The sequence below is a fragment of the Sphaeramia orbicularis genome, chromosome 8, assembly GCF_902148855.1.
Source record: "Sphaeramia orbicularis chromosome 8, fSphaOr1.1, whole genome shotgun sequence".
In the NCBI taxonomy this organism is placed as follows: Eukaryota; Metazoa; Chordata; class Actinopteri; order Kurtiformes; family Apogonidae; genus Sphaeramia; species Sphaeramia orbicularis.
In genome coordinates, this window is record NC_043964.1 from 30,570,313 (window position 1) to 30,598,030 (window position 27,718).

The window sequence follows — 27,718 nt, forward strand, 5'->3', positions numbered from 1 at the left end:
CCATTCCACCCCCCCCCTCCCCTTTTTCTCTTCCTCTCACCACCATCTTTCACCTTTTTTTGTACTCTGCTCTCTCTTATACCTCCAGTCTTTCCTTTCCTTGTTCCCTACATCAATCACACTTTCCCACTTACCCCCTCCTCCTCTTCCTCCTTCTCCTCCGCCTTCCTCCTCATCTCTCCATTCCCTCAGTTGGCACTTCTGGCACTATGCTCGGCGGGTGCCAAGGAGGGGAGGCCTTCTGGCTTCCCATGAGCCACCATTTTGTGGACTGCTTGATTGAGCCAGCTGTGTGCATGTGCTTCGAATGACTGAAAAAGAGAAAGTGTAGGGGAAGAGACAGACGGCAAGATGGAAAATGAAGGAAGAAATTGGTGTTGCAACAGAAAAGGTCACAAGGCAGAGCTCTCTTTGGTTCCTGCTGGGACTGGACCAGAGATCATGACTTAACCTGACCCTGGCCCTCCTCCTACACACAGTTTTCTCTATGTTACACACACAACAACAGGGGCCACACATTCATTTACACACCCATTAATATACTCTACAGGCATTCTTCCTGGCACAGACTATAACCTCCCTCAACTCTTTGACTATGTTTTTTCTGTAGAAATCACACTCGTGCAATGTTCTTTGACTTCAGAAGGAGCTTCCTGTTCATTTGTTTTAAATAAAAAAACAACTTTGTTTCCTGCTTTACATATCTTAAATATATTCTTTCCCACAAACCAGCCTTGCTGCAGAAAAATGACGCCATGAGTTGTTTGAGAAGAGTCTTTTCAAACAGGAGATAAAACACAAACTGCTGACCCTGACTTTATCCTCCTGTTTTAGATAACAGCTCATGTGACCTTGGCGGGCCGCTGCAAGGACAAAATAAATGTCGAAATGTTTTGGTGAAAGCACTCATTGAACAAACCTGCAAATGCAAATTCCTCAAAATGTCGGTTCCTTTTTTTTTTTTTTTTAAAGGTGACATGAAATGTATAAAGTACCCTTTCTTTGCGTGGTGCTGGGTAATTTAGGGTCGTTTTCCGATCAACAGAGAAGGCTTTCATTGAAAAGAAATGAGAAGTAATTTGTGAACAGACATTCTTCTTTTTTAACATCGTCCTGTTGAAAACTCAGCGGGTCTTTGAATGATTTGCAAACCAATTTACCTGCTCATCACAGGCTGATTTGCGACACCCCCACTTTTTTATTCGACTAATTGAATTTCTACAGAGTTTTCTTTTGGCTTTCCGAAATCGAACCTCTGTGCAAAACCTGGTCGATTTCCAGACAGCGGATTTTATCTGCTGCTTGAATGTAAAATGTCACAGGTGAGCAAGTGCAAGTGTACATGATCTTACCTGAGCGCATTCCTCAGAGGGCGCACAAACCGGGGAGCGACAACACCGCAAATGTACTCACTTATAAAGAAGGTGAGATTGAGGAACAGATATACATTTACTGCTCAGTGCTCACATTTTATCTGACTGCAGTAACTCTTCCTCAGATGATCAGCAAGGTGCTCCAGGCAAAATGGATCTGTTGGTTAGAAAGGGCAGCACATCCAGATCCTCAGAAAACAAATTTAAAAATTAGAAGCAAAACTGAACATTGAAATGAATGCTGTTTAATTCCTCAAATGTTCATACTTCATGCGCAATCTGGGCGATGTCAGTGAATGAAAACCTGTTAGTCTTTGCATTGTTGGCGCTGTTTCACTTCAGAAGCCTCTCATGATTGAAGCAAACAGAGATAAAGACTTGTGATTTTGAACCAATAAAAGCAGCTTGTGTGAATCTCTGATCAGACCATGCCGACAAGCTGAGTCAGAAGATTTTCTAAATGATCGTCTCTGTCTTGACGCAGACTTTAGGCGTCGTTCCCGTCGGTACGAACACAAAATGACACATAATTTGTATTTTGGGTACCTGATGCGTAAACAGAGCTGACAGAGAACACCTTCAATGCCAAAATTTGCTCTGTAATGCAATCAGTCTACACTTGTGAATATGCATTTCGATGACAGAATATCCACTGAAAGGCTGAAGCGTGTTTGAGGAAACGACTGTTCTTTGGTGCCATTTTATCATGAGGTTGTTTGTCTGTCACAAACTTAAATTCCCTCTCTGTCTCTCTCTTTCTGTCTTCCTCTCTGTCTCTCTCTCCTTTCATGCTGTTGCTAGGGAAGCAGGGCGTATGCGCTCCCTGGCCGCGGCTGAAGGGCACAGGAAAAAAACAGGAATAAGGCGAAAATACGTGGCTTTTATCGAGCATATTTTCAACCGACATAGTCTTAACCTCCTCAAGCACCTATTTCAAAACTCAAACTCGGGAATTAATGTGTATAATATGCGTTATTTCGGCGCTTTCTCTCCATTACCTTATATGGCAGGGCTGAGATATATCGTGCCTGTGTTTAATAGGCTGGCCGCTGCCGCTCTGCTTAGAGGCTTCATTTTAACCCTTGTGATGCTGAATTATTTTTGGAGCACAAAAAGCATCGCCTTTAGCTTGTCAACGTCTTTTTATGCATCATCAGCTCAGCTTATACAAACATACTGGTGCGTTTTGAGTGTAATTACGTTCAGAGATCACAATTTTACGCACGAAATCATGACTTTTACGCACGGATGCACTGTTTCTCTTATGTTTCCAATCAAGTCCCCATAAATTAGATGACTTAATGCGGATGACATTTACAACACAGGGTACATGTTCTGTAGTCATATCTTCCGTGTAGTCGGACATAAATTGTCATTGCAGCGCTAGACGTGTCAAATCCGATATTACAGCCAATAAGCCAATAAGAGGCTGTAACTGACTCTGTAATTTGGGGGGAAAGCCGAGAAGTCTGGCAACGAATGAGTTTACCATTAGAAAGTTGCCACAGGTAGGCTGAAGGCTGCACACCAACCCTCTGCTGTGTGTCAAATTAATGGCAGCTAAACCCAGAGGACATGGCACTGCTTTGACGACCTGTGTGTGCGTGTGTGTGACCTATATTTGCGAAGCACTGTTAGCAGGTTGAACTTCAAGCCTCCTTCTGTGCATAAATAACTGTGCTGCTTTAAGGGGATCGGAAATAAAAAGGGAACTTCTAGTTCATCTGAGCTTCAGCTTCAGCTCAAGTGAAAAACAGAAGCCTTATTCATGCCATGTTTTCAGCCCCAACACCAAAATCAACGCTGTTTTTGTTTTGTTGGACAAGACTCTTGATAAGTTTAACTGATGTGAGGAGAGCATTTGGAATTAGCTGAACCCTGACTGACTTGGGAATTTAAGTTCCCTAGTGTGGCTTTGCAATGCACAAAGCACTTAGTGGGGTTTAGAGTTTAAAGGTAATTTTTTTGTGTTTGAGTAATTTTTTTTGCTAATAGAGACTTTTAATTACCATCTCATCTTAACCACTCGGAGTGTTTTTTCATACATGAAGGGGAATCCCACTAGCCCTATTGTCCATAAATAAATAAATAAACAAACAATGTAAGTATAAAAGCTGATTTCATGCATATATACATATGCTTTGACAATAACACAGTGATTGATTTGAGTTTCCAGATATCCCTCCTGCAGTCTAGAACGTACGGGATAAACCCCAGCCTCAGTGCAAGGTCTCCACCTCCCCCTCTCCGTCCTGACGTCATGCACCAGGCTGAAGCTATTGCACGAAAAGAGCTGCTCGCAGCCGCACTACTGTGAATATCTCTATGCTCATTGCCAGGACTGTGGAGTGTGCAAAAAGGAGGGAGAGCGAGAGCGAGGAGAGGTGGAGGGGAATACGGTTGGATTTGGATACAACTGGAAAACTACCAAGCGCGCACAGCACGCACCGAAAGGAAGGCATATCGACGGTGCGTAGCCAACATTTCACCTACTCCCCGTCCCCTGCGATCGGTTTCAGGCGAGAATGGAGCTCCCTGCCGCCGGAGAGCACGTCTTTGCGGTAGAGGGCATCGAAAAGAAGCGCATCCGCAAGGTAACATGCACGGAGCAAAATTGCAAAAGCGCCCGTTGGATGGAGGTAGCGATATTGCGCTCAATATGATCCTCATCATCATTTTTTTTTCTCCTTCTCCACCATCACAGGGCAAAACAGAGTACCTGGTCAAGTGGCGAGGATGGTCTCCTAAGTAAGTCGAAGTGCAACATTCCGTTAATATCTCCAAATCTGTGACATTTTTGCAAATTATTATTTTTTATTGCAAAATTGCCAAATCGAATTGCAATCACCAAGGGCGTGCGCGCTCGGTGTGGTTGTTTATGAGTGGGTGAGTGGTGTGTATGTGTGTGTGGAGCTTGGTGAGCGCGGTTGGTATGTGTTTCAGTGTATCCGCGGATGCCTTCACTAATTTATGCGAGGGAAGGGGGTAGGCACAGCCATGTAATCCCGTTTTAATTATTTCTGCTCTGCCAGCGAATTTACGAGACAGTGGTGCTAAAATGGCCGACTGTATGTTGGTGCTGGAGGGTCGTTTGGAAGCACATACAGAGAGTTTTTGTTTGACATTTCGCTCTGCACTTGGATGTCCTCATGGTGCGCTGTAGCGGGAAGATGACTAACAGATATTCACGTTGTTATGTTTTAAAATGAGATCTTGCGGGACACTTGGGTTAAAAATTTAAAAAAAAATCGTGGCACCGAATGGATGTTGTGCGTCACCTGTCCACTTTACGCACATTAATGCGTAATGTGGGAATATGTGTGTGACAGTGTGGTTGAGGCCTGCATGTCAGTTAGTAAAAGGAAGTTTGCCCGCGATTGCTGTGTGACAGTTGTGTGCTCCTCTCTGCAGATACAACACATGGGAACCAGAGGAAAACATCCTTGACCCGCGTCTCCTGGTCGCGTTTCAACACAGGTGAGAGATGTGGACTTCGGACGAGGCCGCGCAACCTCCAGTTCAACCATGACCTTATATGGGCATGGGAGGAGGGGCGCTCCAGTAACTCAATCGCTGATCCCCCACCACCCACCCACCCACTCACCAACCCTCCCCACCCCCCTCCCCTCTCCACAGAACTGTCTCCTGGGGATAAGGCTGGGGATGTGGAAGCGAGAATTCCTGAATTATGGTGGAAATATCAGACACGGGTGATGATTTGTGGATGTAGTATGATTTGATTTGTACTGAGTTATTATGTTTTAATGGTTGTGCATCTGGAATGAAAAGGTCCACTCATCACTTGACCCAGTTTGTATAAAAACAAAAGTAGCTGCCTTTAATTATCAAAAAGATGCACGAGGACCAAAAATGGACCTGCATGGACCTGACTACATTTATTCATTTTCCCAATATGATGACGGGTGACCATGATGTTTAAGTGGGGAGGCCTATGTAGTGCCTGATGGGATTGTCTTCACTGTAATGGGACCAGTTACAGGCTTGATCTAGTCTTTCCAGGACGAAACTGCCAGTAATGATTTTTTTTTTTTTTTTTTTGACATCAGCAGACCTTTCCTGCGATGCAATGCTGCAAAAATTTTGAGAATTTCCCACCTTTTGAGTCAAATCATCCCAAACGCATAAATCTCAGTCAGAGGTTGCGGTGTAAATGAATATAAATATCATTTAGCCCCATGGCGTGTGCAGTGCAACATTATGTATGGGTTTCTGAACCCATGAGGTTTGGGAGATACACCCTCTCTGTGGGCCATCAGGCCACTCATGGGACTTAGTAAGACATGATGGCTATGGAAAGGAATTCACATTTCTGAAAAGGCTAATTGACACGCAGTGCTCTCCAGCGTTTCCAGTGCACCGCTCTCATATTCCCCTGCAGCCAGCCTGCCTGCCTGCCTGCCTATGTGTCTGCCTCTGTGCTGATGGTCATGGAGTGCTGCCTCTGCACTGTGTGTGTGGATTCCTCTCTGCTCCCAGAGGATGGGGGAGGGGATCAGAGAGGGGAGGCTGTAATTGCCAAATCTTCTGTGAATAGGGGTCACCCCGTTGGACGCTGTTTGAAATCACACACATTATAGCATTAAAATGTAGACAGTTTTTTGTGTCCATTTTCTGGCAGCTCTAGTAGTTTGAACATCTGTAGCAAAAGGCCAACAATAGGCTGGGCTTACGCATGCCTGGTGGAGGCTGCGTGCTGTCGGCCTTCACCCGCCTCCTGTTTTTTATGAGCCAATGATGAGTCAAGGTTTACATCAGGGAGCAATATTTCACATAGACGCTAGTGTTGGGTCTAGACAGTACAATCAAAATAACACTTTGCCTCCCACAGTAAAAATAGCTCCGAGAGATGTTTGTTATCATTCGGATTCTAATCAATATGCATTTGGAGTGTGTGGGTGTTAAATGTGCTGTGTTTACAACAGCAGCATAGATCTCAGAAATTCTCCACAATGTTGTGTTTATCCCATTTCATCCCTACCTCATGACCCTAATTAGAGAGTGAATGTAAGAAGAGGAAGGGTATGCTGCAGGAGGGAGGATGTTTGAAAGACAAGGAGAGATTCTCCCAGCTGTAGCCTTAATTGAATTTCTCCAGGATAATGAGAATATAGAATGGGCCGATTACCATGGAGAGCTATGCAAATAAGACCCATAATACTTTGCAGTCGGTCACATGTGGGCATTCATTAGTCCTCCAAATCAAAATTCCACTTTTGACCTTGAATAGGTGGAAGAAAATGAAGGAATACTCCAAATGTCAACCCTGTAATTTCCTGTGTAATTCTAATCATGTTTTTTAATGTAGTAATCTGAAACATCATCTACAAACGAGTTGTGTGCACAATAGGAGAATGTTGTGCAACAAAAAGTAATTGTCTTTTGTTTTCACAGAGAAAGGCAGGAGCAGCTGATGGGATATCGAAAGCGAGGGCCGAAACCAAAACACATTCTGCTCCAGGTAACTGCCATCACTGACTAAGTACCACTATCATAACAGTCCATGTAGAAGTGTTTCCCTTTTTAAGTTTGACTGTTTTGAGAGAAAAGGTTCGTAGTATGAGTTTTAAGACTGCTGCATCAAAGTTGTGGTGGTTTCTAGATGTCAGATAGATTAAAAAAGTGTAAAGGGAAGGGCTGCTCTTCAGACTCATCACAAAACCGGATTTGCTGCCTGAGGTTATGTAAGCGTTGCATGAGTACAAAGTTTTTATCTGAAGATCATGCATTTTTTATAACGAATAGACATGCGATAGACACCTGCTTACTTTTTTAAAGACAGTCTAATATTTTTGTCTATGTTGTTTTTGCACTCATTAAATCTGTTCCAAGATCCAGTTTTCTTTTGTTTCTCTGTGTGTAAAGACTAAAATAGACAGCTGAAATTAGCACTCTGTCGTAGCTAAGGCTTTTACAGGACAGGTTTCTTAGCCAAATGTGATTATATATTTGGAGATACGCAGAGCTGATTGCTATGCAGTGTCAGTCCTTAAGAGGCATGCCACTCTGCCAGAGTCACGCGTGGCCAGCAATCAGGGATAAAGCGTGACACGTCTGGTGGCACTTCTCTGACCTAAGGTCACAGCCAAAGCGTCTCGAGCGTTCCGCTGCAGTGCCCCTCTGACGGCCGCAGGGTCAGCCTGCACAGGAGGGGGAGGGGGAAACATGGTGGGAGGGAGGTCATATGCTGAGCACTGATTGGATGTTGTAGTTTGTTACATGTTTTATGGCTTCTTGACTCATCAATTTGATGTTATTTTAGCACACACTTATTTTTGCAGTAACAAGATTAGCAGATCATGGGCTTATATGGAAGTTGTTAATTATGTTTTTTTTTTTTTCATGGCTTAAGGAATTGAGAAAATTAAAAATTTTGGGGTTCATTTTGATAAACTAATGCATTTGTTATCCGACTGGCTGAAAAGTCAAACCTAATGTCCTGTCTTTTCTCTCAGGTTCCCTCATTTGCACGAAGGTCAAGTATTCCTGCAGGTTTTGAGGAAACATCACAGGAAGCAGAAACCAGCCTCAAATCCGACCCCATCCAGGTCCAGCGCTCCCAGCCTCAGCAGTACCAGCTGAACAGCAAAAAGCACCACCAGTACCAGCCCAGCAGCCAGGAGGTTCCTGCTGACCAGATGGCCAACGGCAAGAAGAAGTTCATCTACCAGCTAAACAGCAAGAAGCACCACCACTACGAGCCCGACCCCAGTATGTACGACGCACAGGCCTCCAGGCTTAAGGAGGTGGTCAAAGTCCAGGAACCAGCCAATAAACCAGCCAATCCTGGTTGGAACTTGCCGCTGGCTTTGCAGCAGAAATGGGTCCGTGACAAAGATACAGGCTGTTTGAGCAAAGTTAAAGAGTTGGCAGTCGAGGTGAGGAAACCAGCTGTTAAGGAGCCTGACAGTGAACATGCCCTTAAACCCAGTCCTAAAGATGTAACCCTACCTAGCACTATTAGCAGCAAAATGAAGATAATCAAGAATAAAAACAAGAATGGACGTATTGTGATTGTCATGAGCAAATATATGGACAGTAACAAGGTACATGGAGCAAAGGGTAAACATGGGGAATCATCAAGTGAAGAGAAACCCCAGAACACCAAACCATCAGAGAACAATCCAGCACACAGAACCAAAATGGTGGAGCCGTTGCACCTTGAAAATGGCATCCACAAAGAGATGTGTAACGGCAGATCTCCCCCTGCCGCAGAACACCCAGTGAAGTGTTCCCCAAAGGACCGGCATTTTTCCAAACCTTCCCCAAGCACAGCAGAGGAATACAACACTGAAGTGGCTTGTGGTCAGGCTGATTTGCCAGAAGACCTGCCGTTACAGCTGACCGCATGCTCGCCCCCGACGTCCTGGTCCACTGACACCAACATCCCAACACCGACCGCCGTCGACCAAATCAGGATTCCCTCTTTTCCCAACGACCGCAAACGAAAGCTGTCAGATCCCGTGGAGGATAGGAGCGTTTCCAAAGCCTTCCTAACTTCCAGGAGCTTCAGCGTACCCAGTGCTGTGGTAACGCCCCCTCAGGATAAACCCATGGACCTCCACTGCAGCCGCCCACGCCACAGCAGTATATGTACATATGGAACTATGGACTCTGAAAGCCAGGAGGAGCCCATGGATCTCAGCTGCCCAAAGACTAAAAGGCAGCCAGAGCCAGAAGTACAGCCAGAACCAGAACCAGAACCAGTACCAGAGTCACAGCCAGCTGTCAAAGACACGCCTCCAGTGACTGAGAACTCTGAGAAATCCACAGAGAAATCAAAGGAAACATCTGTGAAAAAAATCTCCCCTTTTATGGGGAACATCATCATCACAGACATTACAACAAACAGTCTCACTGTCACCTTCAAGGAATACGTTTCTTTCTAAAAGACCGTGGGGACCACCAGCGACAAATCGGATAATCTTGTCTAAATGTACATTTGTAAAAACATAAGAATTTTGTATATATGGAAATTTATAATTTATCATTCAAAGTCAATATGTTTCTTATAATGTTTTATACTGTAATTCTTCTGTGATGTAGCCAAGAAAGTGCCCTCGAGGATTTGAGCGAATACATTCAGGTGGATGTATTCCACTATTTAAAAAGATCTGCTTATTGAACTTGATGGGATACCTGTACCAAACCTATAACCTGAGATGTATGAAGGTTTATACATATTTTGTATTAATAATATCACTTATTTTGGTCCTACTAGAAAGTGGAGAGGAACGTTTTGAGTCTATGGCGATCAAAGATCAAATTAAAGCACTTAATTGCATTTCCATGTAATCATTTCTGTCATGTACTCATGAGAAGTAGTGGAGAAAGAGCTGATTCAGTCTTATTTTTTAATGATTTGTACTCCATACTGTCGAAACTGGCATGTTTTGTGAAATGGTTTGTGTGTTGCTTGGTTAAGTTAAAAAAAATAATCCATGACAACAACACCTTAACACAATGCTCCAGTCCTTTTCATGTGAACTTCATTTTGTGTAAATGTGGTCTCAATCTGATCTGTCACTATGTTGCACAGTTCATCTTGAGCAAACATTTAAAGAAAAAGGATGATGTGCATTTTCAAAGATCAGCTATTCTACAGAAAGCCGTGTCATTTATCAAACATGTAACTGTTCAGGTGACGTTGATTCTTACCATAATGAGGCTGTGATTTATTACCTTATTATGGACCTCATCTACTGCTGGAGTTACTTCAAAGGATCTATGCTAGTCTTGTTAGGAGTTTCTAATGTCGCAGAGATTAGCAACATTCATCTCATTTTTTTTTTTTAACTGAAGCATATTATATGATCTGAAGAATACATGTGACTGCTATATGTTTTAGAACAAGCTACAGGGTTGCTTTTAACTAACTAGTATGTTGTACAGATAAAATATGAGCTGCAAAACTGGTTTTGTATACTGTTACATGCAATCCAATGAGTGCAAGCTGTTTTGATTATGCTGCTGAAAATTCAAATGTCATAGTTTTGTGTGAGAAAAACTATTGGATGTAACCCACATTTGAGTCTAAATTGCCTTCTACGCACATTTAATGCAAAACCAGTATGAATGCGAAATGCTATAGTACTGAAAATGAAGAGTGCATATTTATTGACATTTAATTTGTTGTTCAAAACAATAATATGTTCTCTGCATCAGAAGCTGCAAGTGATTCACTGAACACTTTGTCCGTTTCAATAAAATGTTTTATGTTTATGCTACTTTTTTTTTTTTTGTTCTGAATCATTTGTTTTGTTTTGTTCATTCTGTTCCTGTACTTGGTTCCAAGTCAAAATGATTGTTATAAAGTATGTTCTACCAGACATTGGTTGATTTATTGCTGTTGGCACAGCTTATTGGATGGTATGTCTCACAATAAAGAAAGAAAAATGACCTCTCAGTGATTGAGTCTGTCGTTTTGATATTTGTTTGGGGAAAAGCGGGCATGATTATTTACAGCACGTTAAACCTTTTCTGTGTTTTGTGGTACGTTATGACTAAGATCCATGTTTTATACTTCTTTTCCTGCAGTTATTATGAGGCTTTTTTTTGCTTGTAGAGACAATGAACGGAAAATTAAACACTACAAACAGTAACTTGGTTGTGACCCATGAATAGGAAAACAGATCATGTTGCATAATCACAAACGATCCTGCACAAAGGGCCCTCTGTATTGCATAACTGCACCAGCCACTTCTGTTATTAAAACTTTACCCATGCATTATTTTGCTATTGCAGCTCGACCCTTGGCAGGAATGTAAATACACAACATAGTCGGGGAGGGCAGGGAAGGGTATTGTATAAATCTGACTGTAGTGATGGTGATATCACACAGAAAGACTTTAGGGAGAGTAGGTATTTGGTTAGTCCACCACAATGAAACAGGAAAGGGCGTCAATTATATGACATTTAAATATAATGTGTCCGCAGCAAGGCTTCATTGAATCATAGCACAATGGGCCAGTTTTTGAGCAGGGCTGTGTTTTCTCTTAGACCTGTGTCACAATGACACAGCAATTTCTACATTATCTTCACAGAGTGTAACAGCGTCACATGCACAGTTTTACATGCAGGTTTGGAGTTGAGCTCTTGAATACAATGTGAGAAGTGACCATTACAGACCTTTAAGGAGGCCTTCAACACAGATCTGAGGACTAACTGAAGAGGGAAAATGTAGGGCTGATGGAAGGATTTAGGGTCTGAAAGAAAGAAAGAAAGAAAGAAAGAAAGAAAGAAAGAAAGAAAGAAAGAAAGAAAGAAAGAAAGAAAGAAAGAAAGAAAGAAAGAAAGAAAGAAAGAAAGAAAGAAAGAAAGAAAGAAAGAAAGAAAGAAAGAAAGAAAGAAAGAAAGAAAGAAAGAAAGAAAGAAAGAGATGCCACTCATTTGACTGTTTTAATGCCTTCATGAACAGGCTGATGTAACTTAAATAATTATTTCCTCTTCATCTGCTTTGACTGTAACGAAGTAAACAATCATTTTCTCTTCAGTCTCACTTGTTTTGCTTTCAGAAAATAAATCTCATGTGATTTCTTGATTTTTTTTTTTTTTTTTTTTTTTTTTTTTTTTTTCATTTTGTTTAGTCAGTTTGGGATCATTTGGGATATTGCAACCTGTGTTGTTTTGTGGCTTACATGTAGAAAATATTAAATTAGCAGCATGATTTTTTTTTTCTTTACCTGGGACAAACCGGTGGGACACTGAACGCACCAGAAATTTAATTGAGAAAGTGATGGTGCATCGACTTTTTCACTCTTACATTCCTCTTCTTTGAGATCTTGTGCATGAAATATTGGTTTAGAAATTAAATTAAGAATAAATTAAGATGAATTGAGAGTAAACATTGCATCGTGGCTGTTTTTAAATGTGTGCCAAATAGGAAACTTTACGCTTTTATTTTTACAGTGTGAGTCTAATTATGGCAAAAATGCGACAAACAATCGATTAATCAGAAAGGCCCGCGGTCGTCGTGTCTAAAAGTGGCACCCGAAGACAAGACGCATTTTAAGGACAAATTACAACTGATACTATTTGACACGAACGGAATTTCAGAACTTGTGAACGCACCGTTCTGAAGCCATGCGCACATGGGCTATCTCACATTCTCTGTGGCCTTTGCTTTGGACCAGTGCATCAGGAGGAAACTGAAACATCGTTGAGCACAGGAACATATTTATAGACCAAGTGTGATGTTTCACATTCCCCCTTTATCATCGTACCCAGCAGCCTGCGCAGTCTTAGTTTCATCTCATAGTGCAGCCTCACAGGATCGTGTCAGCGCCGAGGATCATTTGGCAGATTTAAAGCCCCGTGCGTGTGTGTCTGTGTGTGACCCACTGGAGGCCCTGTCCACCCCAGAAAATTAAATAAATATAGCAGGGAATATTTTAAGAAATCGAAAGCAGGGGATTCCAATTAATTTATAAAAGACTTTGTTGATTTTCTTACAGTGGAATCCGCCTTTACGCACTAAATGTTCAGTTATGAGAACACATTTATATCAACAAAGAGCTGTCATCTGCAAATAGATCTAAAGTAGAACTCCCCAAATAGTGATGAGAGAAGTGAGAGCTGATGTGGTGTAGTGTAGTGTGGTGTGGTGGGGTGCAGAATGTATTCGTCGTCTTAGGGATGCTTTCTGATTCAAAGCAGGCGTAGAAATATGGCAAAGGTGCAGGGTCAGAGCCACAGAGCTTCAGTTTGTTGCTTGTGGGTTTTTTTTCTATCTGAGCCACCACCTTGAGCAGAAAATGTCGCCCGGTAAGTAGGACAGTGAAGAGCGAGCTGTGTGCAGCAGTTGCCCAGAAACCAGAGAGCCAATACTGTTCTCACAGAGGCAGCTCTGTTTATTCATGTGCGGCTGTCGCCATTGCAGCTCCGCTCTCTAGCCTGCAGACTCACTTTTCATCGACGCGCAGCCAAATATGGAGACCCGCAGCGTGCACCCGGACACAGGCTGCCTCCCCTTCGACGCGCACCAGCCGCGTTTCTCTGTGAAACCGCGGAGGCTTTAGCCATTATAGTCCCCGACGTGAAATGTCGGTCCACAGCCTACGACTATCAAAATGGTGGTTCATATTTCGACTGCAGCCACAACGCATCTTTTGTCCGCGTCGCGCCTGCCTTTGTCCGCACCACAGAAACAGAGTACATTAAAGCACACTGATGGCACCAAACCATAAATCAATCAGTCAATATCTCTGACTTGATCCAAACGTAAAGACAAAACGCCGGTGCACCTCAGGGGACATACACCGAATGCCTCTCGGTGCGCCCTACGATTCCATTTTAAACATCTGCAATCTGATCCACATGATCCCACTGACCACGGGAATAATCCAACAGTTCATTTAAAGACAGACTATTTATTCATTTGAGTGTGTTTTACGCGGAAAATATGTGACGATAATGCGCAACTGGAATCAAACAGAACAGGAGAGATGGGTGTTTTGAGGCAATATCTTCTAAATAATTATGATCAGTGGGGGTAAATTCGTTTTAAATGTCCAGGAGGATTCATGAAACAGTGTCAGTTGGAGATGTGTGCGTGTAAAAAAGCTGCAACACCCTGAAAAAAAACAGTGAATTAATGAGTCCTTGTCGGTCATTAGAAGGCATTACTGTTTTTAATTTGTCAATATGTAAACCGCATATTGGTTATATTGGTAAATTATCAAAATGGGAGATAGAATTATTCTATTCTAATAGTGAATAAACTGTAAAAAGAAAAAAAAAGGCCTGGAGAGATGCACAGAGCTGGATCAGAGTTTGGATGAACGGCGCTGGAAAATCGGAGCAAAATCCGATTCTGATTAAAATATGCGTTAAACACGTCATGATTCATTCCAGTGGTTTTTCATAAATTCACTAAAAGTCTAAGTGTTGGAGATACTTAATCAAACAGTGATGATGCTGATGGCCTGAAGGCTTTGACATCTTTTTAAGGATAAAGATTCACCCCCATGGAAAGCAGCTCTCAAATCTGCAGCCAAATGTAATTAAGTATTATGATTATAGTGATTTTATTTTTATTTATTTATTTATTTGTCTTTTTTTTTGCCATCTTGCATCTTGCAACAAATTTAGGAAATTGGATCACAAGTCTGCATTCTGGTTTTCAACTGCTTGCACTAATTTGGTTCATAGTTGTATCATTATCATTTAAAAAAAAAAAAGAAAAGTTGTTTGGTCAATATATTCCAGAAAGGCCGAGGGCAGGTTTCAGTAATAATAATAATAATAATAATAATAATAATAATAATAATAATAATAATAATAATAATGTATCTCATGGCGCAGGAATATAAATCATATATATTAATTACATTTACACAAAGTAATCAGAACAATATTTTTAAATGAGAAGAAGCATCAACAACAATATAATAATAATAATAATAATAATAATAATAATAATAATTTCCCTTTTTTTTAATAATTCAGAAAAACTGCAGGAGCAAACAGCTCCTCCTGGCTATGTTTCTGAACGAAGGGAAAAAAACAGATTTAATTAAACCTGTGAAAGAAAATGAAACGACTGAGGTTCTCTGTGTTTTTTTTTTTTTTTTTCTCTTTTCCCCCTCTATTTATTTATGGTAAATGGTAAATATGTATTTGTTCAGCAGGCTTATCGTAACATTTTATTTTATTTTATTTTATTTTTATTTTATTTTTTTTAGAGAAAGTGGGACGTTTTACGCAAAAAAAGGCTCCCTGTTCTGTTATACCCACGTTGTCTCATTTTTTCCTTATTATTTTCTTTCCTTTCGTATTCATAGAAACTATCGCAGTTGTTGAATTAAGTGTATTTGGAAGGAGGAGGTGATATGAAAGAGTTTTTCTGATTAATGGGTCGTGTATTCTTAAGGTCCTTAAACGCCGTTTTTATCATTGTATTAATCGTGCGTCTGAAGTCCATCCACCTCCGTTCAACAATGACATCCAGTCTCATTTTTTTTCTGTTGTGAAAATATGAAAGCAATAAAAAATGAACTGTCATGGCAATCAAATTAAATTCTTTCAGTTTTTATGGCTTTCGGTTACAAATGCAACATTTGAGGAATTGAATTAAGCCCATGCAGAGATGAACTGATGAACACCGCATACACATAAAATCTGACTTTAACTCAAATACGCAGCAGGACATTTACGCACGGTGCGCATTTTTATATTTAGCAATGACAACACAAAACGAAAATAATTAAAATATAATGTTAATTTAGTATAAACGTTCCAATAATCAATCATGAAGTTGCAGATGAATACAGATGAGTTAAGGCCAATGCCAGGCCAACCATGTCAACATTTTACACACATCACGCATGAAGATGCATGAAAATATTTATGTTCAAATGTTATATTCTTCCTTCAAATACCTCTCTTTCTGAAGAAAATGATAATTGCTTTTGGTTAATTTTATGCAGTGGCTTATAAATTCATATTTTTGTGACTGGAGGGATGAAACCCATTGTGAACGCATTCATTTTTCTCATTTCCAGTCTAAGAATCTGGGTAAATGATGGTCATAAATTAAAGTGTGATATGTGCGGGGCTCCGTGCGGCGCCTCGGGGACCCTCCGGGGCCCTTGACCCGCTCCGGGAGCCTGTGACTCTGCTTGTTCCACTGTGCCAGACATTCCTGTACAGCAGCCAGAGCAGCGGGACTCCTCCCCTTCACTCACAAACCCGGAGCACGTAGCAACAACTGAGCCAATGTGCTCCGCCGCGATCCGTCCTACTGACTGCGGTGCCTGGCAACAGAAAAAGACGTGATGACGTCCTCTCCAGATTGCGTATTATGGGATGTGCGGAATTAAACAACCCTGAAGAGGACACGGGGAAGCCTAAAAAATAATAGACAGACTCAAACGGGGCGCATGGTGGATCATGGAGCTCTCGGCTGTCGGTGAGAGCGTCTTCGCAGCCGAGTCCATCATTAAACGGCGGATCAGACGGGTACTGGCTGCTTTTAACCCACCAGGCTGTGTCTCCACTCCTATTACGCAATTGGTTTGTTTGTGCACCGCCGATAGGCAAACCTCTGATAACCTGAATGTGTTACGGATCTGTTTTGCAGGGTCGCTGGGAATATCTCGTGAAATGGAAGGGCTGGTCTCAGAAGTGAGTATAATAGCCGAGGCTGTGAAGGACAGCGCTCCATCCTGGCCGCTTTTACAACTGCACCACCTCTGAGTCTGTCGTTCTTACGCTTGTGGATGTTTTTATCCATATCGCGCACTGTTGACCACTTTAACGCGCGTCTGGTCGCTTGTGCGCACCAGACGCGGGCTGGAAATGTCTGAAAACGGGCCCGCTGGGATGTGTTGAAGTCCTCACTAGCCTTAGCAATGGCTGGGGTTCACCATGCGTCACTGTCCGCTACGTAGTCTGGAAATGCAGCGCGCCTAGCAAGACTGCTTTGATAAAAGTATTATAACACGTGTTTGGGCGTGTTGGCATTTGATCCGATCCCCTTGTGATCCCAAACACTTTTGTCTCTTCCTTATTTTGACTTAGGTACAGCACTTGGGAGCCGGAGGAAAACATTCTGGATGCACGGCTCTTCTCTGCCTTCGAGGAGAGGTGAGGTTTTGACAGCGCAGCAGTAGGCCTCTGCACAAACCAAATGGCACCGCGCAATCTGCGTTACGAAAATATCCGCCTAAATATCCGCCTAAATCAGCCTACACTTGGGTCTGACAGTCTCATTTTTCTTAACAGAAGCTGTATGTATCGGTTTTGGGGAGATGAATCAGTTTTCAGTTTAATTTCAAGATGCGATGTCATTTCCTATGAAAAGTTCATATCTGCTTTATTCTCTGTGTTTTGTCATTTTCATGCAGCTCTATTCAAATAAAAACTGCCCCGAGATATGAACAAATGTCACCTTATTCACAGTTTGGTCTTAAAGCGATCAGATGTTTTTCACAATTAAATCAGGCTGAATGATCAAACAGTTAATTCTAGATATACTGTAGTAATTCCTTTAATTGTTTTCATCCATTAGGGAGCGAGAAAGGGAGCTGTTTGGCCCAAAAAAGAGGGGACCTAAGCCAGAAACATTTCTCCTGAAGGTAGGTCAGGTACCTCATTTCACCTTCTTCTGACACGTGTGTGGAGCAGATGACGAGTCATTTCCACAGTTTGACAGCCGCTTTCTTGTTGATTCTGAAACTCAGTATTGTGTCGAACAGAAACTGCTTAGAGTGACGACGCAACATATAAATTTTCTCCCTTTACTGACTTGCATTCCTTCACAAAAACAGAACGGATTTAAGAGCTGTCACTTTAGATGATTCATTTCAACCTTTAGATCTCCTCAACAGACTTTAACATTTAAGCTCTAGGAAGCTGCTCCACATAAACATTATCTGCTCTATCCTCAGGCCAAAGCCAAAGCCAAAGATAAGACCTATGAATTTAGAAGAGAGCCTCCCAGGGGGATCCAGGTTTCCTATCCTATCCCGGAGCCTATGATAACACCGAGGGCCCGGGAGGGTTTACGCACGGTGGTTCCCACAATTTTCCCACCGAGCGCGATCAACCGAGGAGAAAGTGTCCACATGCGACCACCGGAGCCTGAGAGGAGGCCGAGGCCGTCTCCACCAGCTTCACTCATGGACCAAGAATCCATCCGTTTACCCAAAAAGAGAGGGCGCAAACCGAAGCTGCATTTACATTGTGTTGAAGATCATGGGAGCGGTTCAACGGAGCCTGACAGCAAACGCAGCAGGTTACTGGAAGAGCCACACGACCTGTCCACGATGCCCCGACGCATGCACCATCACGGAGAGACGTCAGATCACAGCCTTATCCAGCTGACCAAGAGATTCCAGGAGGAAACCACCATAACACCCAAATCCAGCAGCGGGCAAAGACATATGGGGGCCTCGGGCCTGTCTTACACATGTTCACTCAGCTCAGATGTGCGTAAAGGTGAGCGTGGGAAACACAGGACTATGTGCACGAGCAGGATGTCGATTCCACAGCCCGGTAAGATGAAGCATCCCTGTGAACACCGTGGCCATCAGGTCCAACAGTGCTGTCTCCAACGGGAACAACCAGACATCATCCCCAGATTCTCCGACTCTGTCATCGATTCATCCACGCTGCCGTCCTCTTCCTGGAAACCCACTTTCACCAATCTGGACACTGTGACCGTGACCGATGTGACCATGAACTTCTTGACAGTTACCATCAGAGAGAGTAACACGGACAAAGGCTTTTTCAGAGATAAAAGATGAGTATGCGCTTTGGTGCAGCAGGAGAGCCTCATGTATGCCTAAATAATTCTTTAACATGCTACTAACAAGCCTACTGTAATACTATATTTTTTCAGTGTAACTTTCATCTTTGTACATACAAATATTTAATACGCTGCTAAAAAAAAAAAAAAATTAAACCTAAACTGTAAAATGAAAGTTTTTGTTGCATTTTTTTTTTGCATCCTTTGTCTGCTGTCATCTTAACTCATACTTGAACTTCCAGATATTCTTGCAGCTTTATATTTTTTAGGAGAAACAACCTTATCTGACCATATATGGCCTTTGGGGAATAATTCCACTTTGTAGGTTTTCTTAAAATGCCTTCATGTCTTGTATGTTTTTAAAAGAGGATTCCAAGAAGAGTAACACAGCTACTGGGGATCCTTCCAAATAAATAAAACCTGACAGAGATACTAAATAAGACAAAACACAATTATTAGTTGAATATGTATATTTAGTTTGGATTACTGTGGTTACAGGAATACTCATTTTGTACATGATTTTTTCTTTGATTCAGTCATTGCTTGTAAGGATTTTGTCTCCTTCAAAAAATGCAAAAGTCAACTGATGATCTGGGTTAAAATGTATGAATATTATAATTTTAAAATGTATGTTTGTAGCAGGATAAACCGAAGTAAATAATTTCTGTTGGTGATTCTTAAATCATGAACTGATACTGATGCTAATAACTCAACCAATGCCTAATATATTGACAGATGATTTATTTAAAGATGATTTAAAAAATTAAATTATACCACATCATACAGGGCAAAATTAAGGTTTAATAATAGTTTAATCCTGTCCAGTCCCGATTAAAAATGAACTGTCAAAGCAAGTGTTTGCTCCAAAGATTTTAAGACTACCTATGCAAACAAAAGACGAACAAATGGTAAAATAATTATTTGACTTGATGAAAAAATGCGCATGCGTTCTGCAATAGCATATTAATCTTCTGGGTTGCACATCATCTCATCTTTACTTGTCAAATAGGAAACTGTTTCTGTGACCCCCCCAAAGGTTTATTTAACAAATCCAAGGCCAAAGTGATCAAATTAATTTGTTTTTACACATTCGACCTTTTCCACGCAGTTTCCAAACTGTGGAGCATTACCTGTTGAGAGTGTACAGGTCGTACAACTGGTGAACCTGTTCAGATGGATTAAAACCATAAACAGACGTTGTTTAATTTCCCACGTCACTGGTTTTTAGTACTATTATGAAGGTCAAAATACAGACGAAAAAATATTCCCATAGTGGAGTGAGGCCTTGGAGTGGACAGGGTTCCTCAATGGAAACCCCTCTGGCGTTTTGTTGTGAGTTTATTCACCAGGCTGTAAATAATTGTAAAACATTGATAAAGAGGTCACTGATCCGTTTGACTTCTATGTAGGACACACAGACGCACCGATGACGCACAGTGTGACCCACGTGTCCACTTTAGATCTGAGGGCCAATTTCGGCTAAAAACCGCCCAATATAATGCTTTATTTAATCTATGAAACCGTCCGAGCCAACACCTTCATTATCAGGCCTTTTAGGAGGCCGCTGCTCCCACAGACAAAGCCTCCATTCATTGGATGTTCCTTTGTCTGTCACGGACACTAGACCCTGACCGTCCGGTACAGTCCACTTCTGTGAAACAGCCCAGTTTGGTGTGGGGTTCATGAGGTCAGGCCTGGTAACTCTACATTATGTTGGGAATTCATTAACTGGAATCACGTGATTTGATAAGTGGAAAAGCGAATTCAAATGACCGAGAAACTAAATTCTAGAAATTTTGACGCAAATAATAAGGAAGAAAAACGTCTAAAAATATCCAACATGTCGGTTTAGTCTATTAGATTCTGCTCCCCCCACTTGTGGATATGAGTGGGGTTTCATAGTGGTGACAGCAGAGATCAGAAGACCCTTTTAGTGAGTCGCCGGCCCTGAAGCGCACATGCTTTTCTTGCAGCTGAGACAACATCTGGCCAGATTCTCCATCTGAGTGTAATTTACTCTACGACAGACCCATCGAAAAGCCCAGCCCTTTGAAGTGATGCTGCCTACGGCCCTGTTGGCCCTCCGCACACACTGACAGCAGCCTGGAGCTGTGACACTGGCCTGCGTGGGTACGGTCACTCCACACAGTTTACCTCCACAAGATGTCGCCACCAGCGAGATTTTGACACGCTGCCAAATTTCTTTTGGTTCGTGCAGGTTCAGGCTGAGGGAAACTTCTCACCCCTGGAGGATTAATTATTGTTGAAAGCCAGGGAAGGATTCCAGTTTGTGCGCGTCTGTGGACTTACTGTGGACTGTGACAGGGAGTCTGTGGGCTAAGGGGGGAGTCTCCAGTGGATGTTGCCCTTCCAGATGTGAGAGGTGCATTACAAAGACCTGCCACTAGATGAAGCTCAAGCACAAAAACTCAGATTTGACCCCAAGAATTAAATCCCATTCTAATTTGATGCGTTCTTTCTTCTTCATCTTCATTTTCTTCATCTTCATCATTTTCCTCAGTTTTATTATAAAAGAATATGATGAGGTGAAAGTTTATTAATAAAGGTTTAAAAAGAAGATTCATTCTATTTATTTAGATTTATATAAACTGGGACAACAATATGCATCAATCAAAAATAAAAAATAATAATAATAATACAAAAAAATGAAATATAAAAAATAACCCGTCATAGCCACAGTAGCAGTGAACTGGAGTAAATTGACATTAGTCTTCTTAAAAGTGAAGGAGTGACTGTGCAGAAAGGCCCACGGATGTTAACAGATGGCTGGACCCGTATGGCTTTCATACTCTTTAGAGACCAAAAACAAAGACCTGCAGAGGCCAGCAGACCCCAACAACTGGACCAGCCCTAATTAGAGGATGAGGAGGAGAGGGTGTGTGTGGAGAGAGAGAGAGAGAGAGAGAGAGAGAGAGAGAGAGAGAGAGAGAGAGAGAGAGAGAGAGAGAGAGAGAGAGAGAGAGAGACCCATCCCAGCCCGTCCTCCTGGATCTGGCTGCAGACCACTCACCCACCTCTGAACAGACTCATTTACTGACAGACTTTCTCGCCATGCGCCGCCAGCTCCATCCTGGATCTCTGTCCTTCTGTGTGTGAGATGTTGTTAAATGTGATTCTTATTCTCACATCTTTGGTCCTTCATTTGCGGTTCTGCGCGGCTGATCTGTGCAACTGGACCGGGAGGTAAGGATCTGAGAGGGACACACATTTAAAAGCTACATAATTCAGCTTTATTTGACATAAGGCTTGTGCACATTTCATTTCGTTGTACACTTTTCCAGCGGTTTTGCAGCCGGCGTGGACACCAAGATTGTGCTGCAGGTGCGGCTGCGCTGCACGGAGGGTTCGGTGAGGTGGGTCTACCCGGGCCAGGCTCTCAGAGTGGTCCTGGAGCCCAACCTGTCCTACGCACGGCGCACCACCGTCTGCATCAAACCGTTTCCCTCGTTCCGCGGAGCCAATGTGTTCATCGAACGGTCCGGCCAGTTGGAGCTACTGGTGACGGAGCAGGGAAGGCCGGAGCAGGTCTACTGTTTCCGCGCACACGGAGCGCACAGGCCGGTTCTGTACCTCCAGGCCGACCTGCAGAGTGAGGAACCCTGGAGCAGACGCACTGTTGGATTCAGATATGAACTGCTGGGCAACAGGACCACTGGACACCAGAGTGAGTAGATGCAAAATGTGTCACCTCATTTTCATCTTTTACAGCTTTAAATTATAATCCATTTATAGAGATATTCACCCATAAAGGCCCAGTAGACTACTACTTTTGTGGCAGTTTGAATTTTTCTCTCTATTTAACAATTTTAAGTGATTTATCATCATTTATTATTATATCATCCTCTAAATTTTCTGAGTTTTTTCAGTGAACATCAGGTATTTTCTTATGTTTAATTCACTGATCATGTAGATGTTCATAAAAGCTCAGATTAAAGATGATGGTTATTATATCAGAAACAGAGAAAACTGAAGAAAAAGTTACTTTTTCAGCAAAGATATGAAGAACTGAATATAAACCCAGTGTCTCCATCCACTGTCACTGTCCAACTCCATGGGTTTTACTGGTGAATTAATGCTGTAGAAGATGATGGTGTTTCCATGTTCACTACAGAGCCTCTGAATGTCCAAATGGGTCATAACTGATGACCATGAAAAGATGACAATCTGTATTTTACACCAATTATTTTCATGTATTGATAGGATCAGATGATCAACAGGTATTAAACATTTTAGATCAGTAGATGCTTTTGACCACTGGTGGAGGCTTGGGTCTTTAACCCATATAGACCCAGTGCTACTTATGTGGCAGTTCCAAATTAGTTTTTCTCTATATTTAACCTTTCTTAAGTGATTTATCACAGTTTATTATAATATTATCCTCTGTATTTTGTGTTTTTTTTTACAGTAAAAATCGGGTATTTTCCTATATTTAATTCACTGATTGTGTAGATATTCATACAAGCTCAAATTATAGTTGAGGGTTATTATATCAGAAACAGAAAACTGAAGAAAAAGTGACTTTTTCAGCAAAATATATCACTAATTTAACATACTAACTGTGTCCATTCACCATCACTGATCCAACTCCATGGGTTTTACTGGTGAGTCAGTGTTTTAGAAGATGATGGTGTTTCCATGTTCACTACAGAGCCTCTGTATGTCCAAATGGGTCATATCTGATGACCATGAAAAGATAACAAACTGCATTTCACAGCAATTATTTATATGTATTGATAGAATTAGTGGATCAACAGGAATTAAACATTTTAGATCAGTATGGTTTTGGCCACTGGTTGGGGCTTGGGTCTTTATGGGTTAAAGATAAATTCTCATAACCATGACTATTTATAGGAGAAATCTGCAAATAAGGCATTCATAGTATGCACATCATCATAAAACGAAGCCCTAGTTTTTATTAAATTACAGATCCATTCTGCAGACTGAGGCATGCAGCTGCTGGTCACTTGTGTTTTGTCTGGTTGTCTGGTTTCCATCGCCGGACAAAGCGATGAGGACCGAGCAGACCACAGGGCGGCTCAGGGGCACCAGGCCAACAAGACTGAATTGAGACTGCAAATACCTCACAGATTCCACAAATGCCATATCATTGTGCACGAGTGTTTATTAGCATTTATCCATGTGTGCGGGCCTGGCTCTATGTGGTGATGTCATTCTCTGTGTTTCATAGACAGCTGCTGGTTTTGTCTGGTCTATATTGCCAGTCTGCTCTAGTATTTGACTCCTGCAGGCTCCTGCATTGGCATCGGGTCATTCAATTAAGGAGATACAATAGGAGTCAAACACGGGGTCAAGACTGTCCTGGTTTTGATCTGGAGGCGGTGTAGAGGCACTTAAAGGAGCGCAAACAGAGGCAGCATTCCTGCGACTTAGCCCTGGTTTCTTCACTGTGTGACATAAGGAGATGAATGGAGCTGGTATGAGGGAGATTTTAGGTCAGAGAAGTGGTAAAGTGGAGATGTGACACCCATGTATCAATTAATGTCAGTTCAGATGAAGCAGGGGTGTCAAATATAAGACCTGTGGGCCAAAACTGGCCCGCCAAAAGGTCCAATTCAGCCTGTTGCATTTCTTAAAAGCAAAAATGACACTCAAGATATTAAAACTCAAACATTTTAGTTCAGTTTTTGGTCTCAAGTGGGTTGGACTAGTAAAATACAATCATGACAACTCTATATTTTCTCTTTTTTTAGTCTAAAATATTAAAAATCCGTGAAAATGCATGCGTTCTTTCATAAGAAATGTGAATAACCTGAACAAATATGAACAACCTGAAATGTCTTAGGGTAAATAAGTGCAATTTTAACAATATAATGCCTTTTACTAAATGTTTTTTGCATTTATAGATCCACTTCAATCTATAAGTTATAATGCACATGTGTAAATGATAAGCTGAGGCATAATAATGTTAAAATTGTGCCTATTTCCAAAAAAAAAAAAAAAAAAGAGAGAGAGAGATTTCAGGTTTTTCATGGTTGTTCATGTTATTCACATTTTTTAAAGGATAGTTTGTAATTTTACTTTTTTCACATTATTTTACTGGTTTGACCCATTTGAGATAATACTGGGCTGTATGTGGCCCCTGAATTACTATGACTTTGACAGTCCTAATATAAATCTTTGATATTGAGTGCAGACTTACATACTTAAGTCTTTATAAGTATTTACTTGCATTGTTTTTCTTCACAGCTTCCTGTCGGCCCTGCAATGATACAGAGCTCCTCATGGCCATCTGCAACAGTGATTTTGGTGGGTACTTAATCTGAGATCTGTAAATACACCAATATAAAGATATGCTAAATATTCCTAAAACATATGACCTTTTCTTAGACTCTAAAAATAAAAAACAAGAAGGAAAAAATGTTTCTTTTTCACTAAAGGATGCACAACTGTGTTATATTAAATATCTGGATACAAATGAGTGTAAAACATGGTTCAGACAAAAAGATGCATGATGTGTTTTAGATGTTTGTTGAGTTTGAAGTTTCCAATCTGTTTTAAATGATGTGACATATGCCTTTAAAGCATCAGTGCTTTTGGATGTGCAGTGATCAGACAGATGCAGAACAGAGACGCAGAAGAGAAGGAATATAAAAAACAGAATTTATATGCTTTTGTCTAAGAAAATGAACATGTTTTATTAAAGATAACAGAGTGAGTGTGCAGGGGAGGGGAAAATGTCAAAAAATGGAAAAATAGTAGAAATGAAAAAGGAAAAAAAATACAAATGAGGGGAAAAAAAAGTCCAGACTTCTTAATTTTCTGTGAAAAGATGCAAGCTTCAGTTTTCATTTCAGCTTTTTATTTAGGTGTAGCCTATTGAGAATAATTACATGAGCAAAGCCTGTGGAAGACAAAACATGAGCAAAACATAGATAAAATCACAGATATATTACACATACACATCATAACTCACACTACAGATAGTCAAAGAAAACATGTGCACTCACATGATTTCAGAAAAATCCCAACTGAGCAAATGGATCAGTCCAATCCAACAATAGTCTTTATATTTTAATTTGTTTCGATATTTTTAGGTCAATTTTTAATGGCTAAAAAATCTTGGGACTTAGTACAATGCATATTTGATCCTTATTTCCAAAGATATGAAAGATTATCCCCTACTTTTTAATTTTTTTTTTTTTTTAATTTAGTTTTTCTTCAACCCTCATCCCTTTGAAGAAAACTCCCAAATTGTGGTTAATTTAGGATCAAACTTGTGCTTGTGTCTATTTTCTAAATGTAATGTATAAACATGACCTTACTTTATTTAACTTATTTTCTCTTACTTCAGTGTTTTAATTTGTCTCACAAAAAGTTGTAAATATGATCCACTATGAACACTATGACACATTGATTGCTGTTTTCATGTACTGTATCTATTCCTATCATACAGTCAAAAAAATTATTAGACCACCCTTGTTTTCTTCAATTTGTTGTTCATTTTAATGCCTGGTACAACTGAAGTTACATTTGTTTGGACAAATATAATGATAACAACAAAAAATAGCTCATAAGAGTTTAATTTCAGAGCTGATATCTTGACATTTTCCATGTATTCTTGATAATAACCAAAATCACTTCAGTTCTTAAATCAATAGCTATGGCATTGTACTGCCAAAAAAAGTGCTTTTAGGCAATCCATGTTTTCTTTTCGATCTGTTTTAGTCACATGATACACACAGGAGTTAGTATTTGATTGCATAACCATTGCTTTTGATGACTTTTGATGGTCTGATAATTTTTTCCGCGGCTGTACATACATAGTCAGATTTGCCATAATGGCCTGATGTGAGTGTTGTCCTTTCTTGGGTGAAAACACACTAACAGCCCCTCTCCTCTTTCTTCTCATAGTGATTCGAGGCGTCATCAGGAACGTGTCCCATGACTTTGTGAGACAGACGTCACTAGTGGAGGTGTCGGTGGGCCGGGTGTACTGGCAGCGTAGTGGGGTGTTTGAGCCACAAGCCACCGCCTCAGGTTCATCTCAGTCTAAGCCGTCGTGGCGCGGACACATCCACACACTCCTCCAGTGTCATGTAAAGCCCGGGGATGGAGAGTTTCTTTTTACAGGGTCAGAACATTTCGGGGAAGCTTGGTTAGGGTGTGCCCCACGATTCAAAGACTTCCTGTCAGTGTACCAGGCGGCCTGGGCGGCACACCGGAATTCCTGTGACTTCCCTTTAGACTGAGGAAGAGTGCAGCAGTACTTGTGGCCCTAATTTGAACCCGGACTCTCTATCCACAGGCATCCTCACCTCTGTGGGATCCCTTTAATGTTGTCATGGCAAAGCAACCACGCCATCAAGGTGGCGTCCAGCATCATCAGCAGGGACAAAGCTTTTGAATTGCTGCTGAAAAACACATTTGGAGGAGCAAACAGCGGGGCCTCCTGCTCTGGTGCCTCCCGAGGCTCAGAGAGGGCCAGCTTTTGTTTCTCTCCCGTCGCTGCCCTCGGTCCTGGGAGACTAAGAAGGGGTTGGGTTGCTGCTCTCTCTTTGTGCTTCTCCCCACATTGACTGTTGTTCACTTTGCTGCCTCTGTGTGACAATTGCCCTCTGAACTGAGGCGGGAGGGAGGACTGAAACATGGCCATTTGTAAACGCCAGTGAAGTTAGCGGTATCTTAAATCATCTGTTAAATGTAGCGTCCTTTCTATTTATGTGTGTCGTAAACTACACATAACCTTTCATTTCCAGGATTATAGAGCCTGTAATGCAAAGTTTTTCATGTCTTGAATTCACTGAGGGACCATTAACTTTGTAAAGACATTTATTCCAAAGATATTCAATGATACTCTTTGTTTCTTGAAGGAATAGATTTTTTGTATTGATTCCTCTGTGCTAGTTTTTCATGGTTTTAGGTTCAATTAGTTTGTTTACAACAAATCAACATGTCTGTCTTGTTATTTTACACTGTGTGAAACATTATTCAAACTGAACAGATTAAAGAGCTTATGTTTGACTGCCCTATAATAAAGACAGATGTAAATATGTGACCTGTGGTGTGTATTAAATTAATTTGAGATAAATGTAAAATT

At 41.3% G+C, this 27,718-nt stretch overlaps 3 protein-coding genes across 3 annotated transcripts; all 3 read left to right on the forward strand.

The window, feature by feature from the left end:
- The first annotated feature begins 3,638 nt into the window (after nt 1-3,638).
- On the forward strand, nt 3,639-10,797 carry cbx4 (chromobox homolog 4 (Pc class homolog, Drosophila)). Its single transcript, XM_030141462.1, has 5 exons — nt 3,639-3,967; nt 4,078-4,121; nt 4,785-4,850; nt 6,786-6,852; nt 7,847-10,797. Exons 1-5 carry the CDS (start codon nt 3,899-3,901, stop codon nt 9,278-9,280), a joined length of 1,680 nt encoding a protein of 559 aa, XP_029997322.1. The 5' UTR covers nt 3,639-3,898; the 3' UTR covers nt 9,281-10,797.
- A 5,312-nt stretch (nt 10,798-16,109) lies between these two features.
- On the forward strand, nt 16,110-18,812 carry cbx8a (chromobox homolog 8a (Pc class homolog, Drosophila)). The gene is made up of 5 exons (XM_030141666.1): nt 16,110-16,349; nt 16,471-16,514; nt 16,911-16,976; nt 17,401-17,467; nt 17,780-18,812. Exons 1-5 carry the CDS (start codon nt 16,281-16,283, stop codon nt 18,635-18,637), a joined length of 1,104 nt encoding a protein of 367 aa, XP_029997526.1. The 5' UTR covers nt 16,110-16,280; the 3' UTR covers nt 18,638-18,812.
- Nucleotides 18,813-19,356: 544 nt separating this feature from the next.
- LOC115424411 (meteorin-like protein) lies at nt 19,357-27,676 on the forward strand. Its single transcript, XM_030141675.1, has 4 exons — nt 19,357-21,843; nt 21,942-22,324; nt 24,868-24,927; nt 26,533-27,676. Exons 1-4 carry the CDS (start codon nt 21,758-21,760, stop codon nt 26,868-26,870), a joined length of 867 nt encoding a protein of 288 aa, XP_029997535.1. The 5' UTR covers nt 19,357-21,757; the 3' UTR covers nt 26,871-27,676.
- The last annotated feature ends 42 nt before the right edge of the window (nt 27,677-27,718 follow it).

Excerpts from the sequence above, each read along its gene's own strand:
- LOC115424411 (XM_030141675.1), top strand. The coding sequence starts at position 21,758 with ATGTTGTTAAATGTGATTCTTATTCTCACATCTTTGGTCCTTCATTTG. Across the intron at positions 22,325-24,867 it reads CAGGACCACTGGACACCAGA|CTTCCTGTCGGCCCTGCAAT; the intron begins GTGAGTAGATGC and ends TTTTCTTCACAG. Across the intron at positions 24,928-26,532 it reads CATCTGCAACAGTGATTTTG|TGATTCGAGGCGTCATCAGG; the intron begins GTGGGTACTTAA and ends TTCTTCTCATAG.
- cbx8a (XM_030141666.1), top strand. The coding sequence starts at position 16,281 with ATGGAGCTCTCGGCTGTCGGTGAGAGCGTCTTCGCAGCCGAGTCCATC. Across the intron at positions 16,977-17,400 it reads TTCTCTGCCTTCGAGGAGAG|GGAGCGAGAAAGGGAGCTGT; the intron begins GTGAGGTTTTGA and ends TTCATCCATTAG. Across the intron at positions 17,468-17,779 it reads CAGAAACATTTCTCCTGAAG|GCCAAAGCCAAAGCCAAAGA; the intron begins GTAGGTCAGGTA and ends CTCTATCCTCAG.
- cbx4 (XM_030141462.1), top strand. The coding sequence starts at position 3,899 with ATGGAGCTCCCTGCCGCCGGAGAGCACGTCTTTGCGGTAGAGGGCATC. Across the intron at positions 4,122-4,784 it reads TGGCGAGGATGGTCTCCTAA|ATACAACACATGGGAACCAG; the intron begins GTAAGTCGAAGT and ends TCCTCTCTGCAG. Across the intron at positions 6,853-7,846 it reads CAAAACACATTCTGCTCCAG|GTTCCCTCATTTGCACGAAG; the intron begins GTAACTGCCATC and ends CTTTTCTCTCAG.